Source organism: Amblyomma maculatum, chromosome 6 (genome assembly GCF_055883805.1).
Source record: "Amblyomma maculatum isolate TAMU_Amacu chromosome 6, ASM5588380v1, whole genome shotgun sequence".
NCBI lineage: Eukaryota > Metazoa > Arthropoda > Arachnida > Ixodida > Ixodidae > Amblyomma > Amblyomma maculatum.
Window position 1 is genome coordinate 62324321 of NC_139349.1, and position 6185 is coordinate 62330505.

Sequence of the window (6185 nt, forward strand, 5' to 3'; positions counted from 1 at the left end):
AATTAAAATAAGTATTTGCACAAGACAAGCATGACAAAATTAAAACGATTAAATGAAGTTTTTAAAGGAAAGGTTCAAAATAAACGTGAACCTTTATGAGACGCATCTACTTCTCGAGCCGCGTAAGAAAGAACTAATTATTCAAACATTTCTCAAAGCACAATTAATTGCGAGGTTACATCCTTATGAAATGGACGAAATTTTGAAGTTGTAGAAGAATTAAGGAGGTTTTACAATAACAGAAAGCGATATTGTCATAAAACGCGGAAGTGAATGCGGCAGAAAACAATTTTGAAAGAAATTCACTTTAGGTCGTCAAGATTCGGGGAGCGGTTTCAAGTCTGAATAGGTGCAGAGGCGATTGGCAGTCCGAAATTTCATCATGGGGCTTTCCTTGGTGCAACCAAAAGCCTGAGAAAAGCCGTCTACCATCATGAGCGGCACGTTGCAGCGCAGGAACGGTTTCGCGTTCGTCACAGAACCCAGCGGGCTGGCGTGACCATTCTCCGCGCACCACTTGTAGCAAGAGCCGATGTAAAAGAGCTGCTCCGGTGTAAAACCGGCGGCACCTTTCGCCGTTGCCACTGCGCTGCCGTTGCCACCGCTGAATGCCTCGTACGCGGTTTGAAGCCCTATAACGTCGACGACGTCTTCGGGGGCAGAGAAGGCCGCGGTCTTGGCGTCACCTCCGGCATCCACCACGGCCTTGGCGATGCAGTTGTGCTTTTCGGTTCGTACTGCGCTCACGACCACATCCGTCGCTACTGAGAAACCGAGCGTAAAGTCACCGAAGGCGGCGTGCCAGAGCTCGTGCGCCAGAACGTGTCCGAACGCGCCCCAAGTAAAGGCGTCGCTCGACTGGACTACGAATGGGTCGAACAGAATGCTCGGCGACATGAACAGACTGTTCAGCCACGGGGAGTACATGGCGGTCGCCTCGAAGGCTCGAAAACTGTCGGCTCCATCCGTATCAGATGACGTACTCTGCGAGGCAGCCGTCAGTTCTGTTTTATGAACGCTGATCATCTCTTCGACTGATTTCAGGTAAGCGTTGATAAAGGCAACCTTTCCGTCCGAATCGACGACGGCAAGTTTGTCCAGCTCGGCTTGATCGTCGAATTTCTTCGGCCATCCAATGATTGGCTTTACTGAGTCGAGCCTCCCCTCTGCGGCCGCCCGAAAGTCGCTTTGTAGCACGGACAGGGCTGAACGCGTCCTGGTCTTTAAAGCAGCGTACTGCTCCTGCGCCTTCTGTTGTTTCAAGGTGGCATCGGTGCCGAAGACGAATATAGCCCATGCGAACGGGAACAAGAGGTTCACGGCTGTTGTGCATTCCCTCGTGACCAATTGAACGGGAGCCGAGTCGTTCGGAGGGTTCCCAAAAACGGAGCGGAGCAGTTTGTACGAGGTGAAAGGCACGAGTGATCGCGCAACGTGAAACCTCACAAGCTGGTACACGAGCTTGAGGTCGTGATCAGATAAGATATCCTTAGTAACTGAAAATAGGCCTACGTCACCGACATAGATATCGCTGTCTTCCGTCAGCTTAACTGCCTGTGGAAGGTGCTCGTTCAGGGCTGACAGCCAAGCTTGAACGTCCAATGTCTCGGAAGGTATCCCTTTGATCTGCATGTACTTGGGCTTTCGCTCAGGCGAAGACGAAGCAGCGCTCCATTTAGTGGTGACGGAAACGTCGACTTCAACGAGCTTGGACACGTCGACGTCTTTGCCGTCGCCGCTCGATATTAAAACGGCGAAGTCTCGGAGACACTGTGCCAGGGCTTCGGGAGAAAGAAATTTATCTTTGTGACGTTTCCATAGCGGGAGAGTGGCGCCGTAGTCGATGTATATAATCCTCCTCCTCTCCGCCGGCTGCCCGGTACTTTTATGATACGGAGCTATCTCGACTTCGATGAGAACTTGTATGTTCCACTGAAGCGCAAGTTGGGAAAGAATGTTCAGCATTTCTTTTGAGCTTTTCGGTATCTTCGCCTGGTCTGCGAGACCGGCCTCGAGCTTTGCGAAAACGAGCTCCTTAATGGTCGCCGACGTGTCAGCCTGTTTCGTGTACACGTCTACGCACGTGAGGTAGGCTTTGGCCGCTTTGTCAGCCGCATGTTGCGAGGGGCTGCCCGAGAAAAGCTTATCCTTCTGTTCCTCCAGTCGGTGCTTCAAGCGGCTGAAGACTTTCGCCTGCGTGAAAAAGCAAGTGAGGTCACCCCAATGTATGAAGGTCGAATATGCCAGCCCATCAGCGGAAAATGTAGGTGGACTAGATTTATTTCATGTAGCTAGCAGTTCAAAAATGACCACTCTCAGAATGGACTGGGTCCACTCCGAAAATTTAAATTGTAAAGTCCTTAAATATGGCCGGAAAGTCTAGATTTAGACGCTTTCTTAAGATCCTACCTCGGTTGATGAGTCAAGCCGTCTACCATGTACTTTTCTTCATGGTTTCGTATTATATTCTTGTTTACACTCTACCTTTCGACGTTTTTGACAACAAAGCACCTCAAGGTGTGAACGAGCTCTCTCAGACTCACGCACCGAGGTTTAACCACCGATTAAATGATGCAGCTACAAACACTTCCCGGTCATCATTCAACGCACGTGTTGCCATCGTTGTGGGCGACATTGAAGTAGGACGATAAGTAAGCAGTCACCAGGCAACTAAATCTCTGTGAAAAGGTCATTGCTACGTGGAAGGTGCGGAGCTGCCCAGAACGCCAAGCTATGCAGGTGTAAAAACAAATCAAACGTGGGCCAATCGGTTTCGGTTTTTACTGTGGGTGTGGCACCGTTCGACTGCTCTTTTGAAATATTTCGGGACAGGCGAGTAGACCAGCGGGTACGGCGCAAGGTGCTTGCCGACGCAGAGAGGCCTTTAGGGGTTTAAATTGTGGAGGCGTGTTTCGACCAGCTCCTTCAGAGTCAGCTAAGCAGTAGAGCAATAACTCCACAGAACAAATATTGACCCCTAAAATGCTTATGTCCAAATGACCGTAGAAACTCGCTTCTACAACTTTCAGCGCAATAAATGATTCTCGCATCTTCCCTATATCGGATCGAAGTTAGACCTTGCAACGCGAGATGTCACTTCCGTCTCGGAGCAGTGATAGGACAGCGTGGCAGAAGCATAAATAATGCACTGCTGTTATCGTGACGACACATCATGAAAATGTGGAACGCAATACAGTAACAAGAGAAAGAGAGCTAAGAGCATTTCACTGTTAAAACAAGAATCCCACTTGGCATAAACTGCGCACCGTTGCTAAAATATGCGGGGATGTGTCAGAGGTGGTATAATGATAAGAAGGCAAATATGGGGTGCATTATTCCCTGGAGCGAAGAACAATTTCAAAACTGACGTTTTTAAGCCTCGACCGTCTTTTTAAAGCCGACTGAGGCCTAAGCACCATAAGGAGCTGCCCATCATTCGTGTGTATACTGACTCTAAAAAATGCTTTAATTTGGGCTTTAACAAAAAGCTATAACTAGGTCCAATAGGTTATTTTGATAAAAGTAATCATGAATACTGCATTTGCTGCGGTTTTCATTACTACAAGCTCTACGGGATGCAGAGTACAACGCGTCTCAGTAAATGTTTTCCTCACCAGAGGCACGGTACTGTACCAGCCCGCGCCGCGCGAGTCATTGGCCGTTGAGCTCGCGGAATACCGTCCCAGACCGAAGTCGATGCTGGGCTATGCATTTAGTGGTCCGCAATGGAGAAAGTATGTGCCGTTTTTTAGAATTGTTTATGAAAAGGAGCGTTTTTATAGTAATTTGGTGTCTGGCACGTCATTGCCAGGAATATTAAGACGCGTCTACAGGCACCACTGTGAAAACAAGGAGAGCAACGCATCACGGGTTATTTATGGCGCACTCAGACCACAGGCAAATCAGACTTGATAGTGGTCCTGGTGTTTTTACTCCAACTATAGCAAGGCGCACAATAAGTTCTCTGCATATTTCTCACAACGAATGCTTCTGGGAGGCGCGAAAGTATATTTTCGGAACGAGACGTTGTTTGTCCTCATCTTGGGTGTGGAGAATTACTATTGAGACAGGACACAGCCTGCAAGCTGCGAGGGAAAGGAGTATGATTTTGCAAGGACGACATCAAGATGCTGCCGTGACTAGAGGTCGACCCACATAGGCAGTCTGGTAGTGTTTGAATGCGGGCATATTCTTGCACCTGACATCGTATTCTTTGTCTCGAATCAAATAAAGCGATGAGAGACGAAGCGTAATGCAGTAATATGCGATGTCATTGCTGAGCACTATAGATAATTAAGGTTAAATGCCACATAGTACGAGAAAAGTTTGCAGTGTTGATTGATGAAACATTTTAACTGGAACACAAGTTTACGGTTTTATATTGGTAGAACTTTTCGGCAAGCTGATGCGCTTTGGCCGTGGTTTCATGAATAAATGAGTGAAATGGAGCCGGGAAGATGGAGTAAGAGACGGAAATCATCAATTACCTCGAGGAGGTGGAACTGATCTTCGAATCCACTGTGCTGGGCGCCCCAGAGTCCGCACGTGTACTCGTAAAAGTCCCCGCACGGGTCCGCCGACAGGTTCATCGACGAGGAGAGCTCCCTCTCGAGCTGGAAGCAGCTCAGGTTGAGGCAAGGCTCGATGAACTCGTCGAACGGCGGCTTGCGCGGCGTCGTCACCAAAATGAACGCGACCACGATGGCGATTACGCTCACTTCGAAGAGCAGAATGGAAAAAGGACTGGCCAAAAGTAGCAGCTCTTCCCTCGGAAGCTCCACTTCCTCCTGTGTTGAGAGCAAAAAGGAATAGCAAAGAAAGAGGAATAAAAGTCTGGATGTTAACTTGTACGCTTGTGTCCTGCTGGTCACCACGCACTTCACGAAACGCGATAGAAAGAACGAAAATATTGCAATGGGAACTGTGGAAGCTGCGGCTGCAAATATCTACAAAAAATGACAGCAGAACAACTCATACAAGGAAGTGATGGAAAAATCTATAAAGACCAACAGCACAACCGTGGAACATTGCATGAACGTAGAATCAAGATAAAAGAATGCGGTTAAGCCAGGCAGAGTTTAACTGGACTCAGGCCCTACATGCTTTCCCCCATGTAAGGAACATCTGTAAGATCAAAACGTTAAAGCGCAAGCTAGAGAGAAAGAGCACAGCTATGCAGACCTAGGCAACTTGGCCACGCCCACATATCATAAGCAGTCTCTTATACATTAAAACATCAAGTATAGCAGCGAAAGCTGACAAAACGAATTATATATTGTAAACACTGTTGTAATCTTATTAATGTGGCCACACTCATAAGTACTGTACTTCTGCATGCTTGAGGACAACAAACGTTGTGACGCTGAGGGAGAACACACCAGAACAGCCTCTGCCGGCAGGCCTCAAAACGGAACAAGCAGCATGCACGCAAGGCCATGCCGGCAAGAAGGTGCTTACCGTTGCCGTCATTTCTTTCTCAGCCTTTGGCTCCTCGAGAACAGGCTCTTCTTTGGCTTCCATCCTGAGGTCTACGGTTTGACGCTCTTACTAGACCCTAATCTTCGAAGATACGTCGTGCATTCAGCAGCTTGCGATTCCTTGAAGCTCGTTTTCTTCTTCGCAGTGGTGCAGTGCACGAGGCATCGGCACGCACGTGGAGCGTGAGATTTCTGCGTAATAATAAAGACGTGACGCGCCACAAGCCCACAATTCTGCCTCCTACGATTCTTGGACGGACGAACATCGGTCTCTTCTAGCCTTTATGAATTCAGCCAGGCTGTCTTTATTCACATAAATGGCACCTTTGTTTCATACACAGAACAATTTCATATTTGTGACCTGAAGAAATAAACACCTGTAAATGAATATTGAGCTGCCGGTGCATTTAAATTACGCACTGAATATTATAAGATGCCTGTAATTAAAGCCAAATAGATATAGGAAACTCCGCCCTATTCGCTTCATCATATAAATAAAACCTGCCAATACAGAAAAATGACTCAATACGAGGGACTATTCAAATTAAAATTCCGGAGTAAAAATTTCAGAGGCCAATTAGTAAACGTTATGGTGACAAAGCATTCGCATTAATCCTTCTTCCCACCTTTGATTACTTTTTTTTTTTTTTTTTTGCTTTGCTGTACCATTCATAGCCATTTACAATTTTGCGGTATAACTATATCTCA

General features: G+C 47.3%; 1 protein-coding gene across 1 annotated transcript; it reads right to left on the minus strand.

Moving 5' to 3' along the window:
- Window positions 1-229: 229 nt before the first annotated feature.
- Window positions 230-5654, minus strand: LOC146185871 (endothelin-converting enzyme homolog). Its single transcript, XM_084605593.1, has 3 exons — window positions 5458-5654; window positions 4488-4787; window positions 230-2193 (listed from the first exon to the last, which is right to left on the minus strand). Exons 1-3 carry the CDS (start codon window positions 5518-5520, stop codon window positions 316-318), a joined length of 2241 nt encoding a protein of 746 aa, XP_084461719.1. The 5' UTR covers window positions 5521-5654; the 3' UTR covers window positions 230-315.
- Between the last annotated feature and the right edge of the window lie 531 nt (window positions 5655-6185).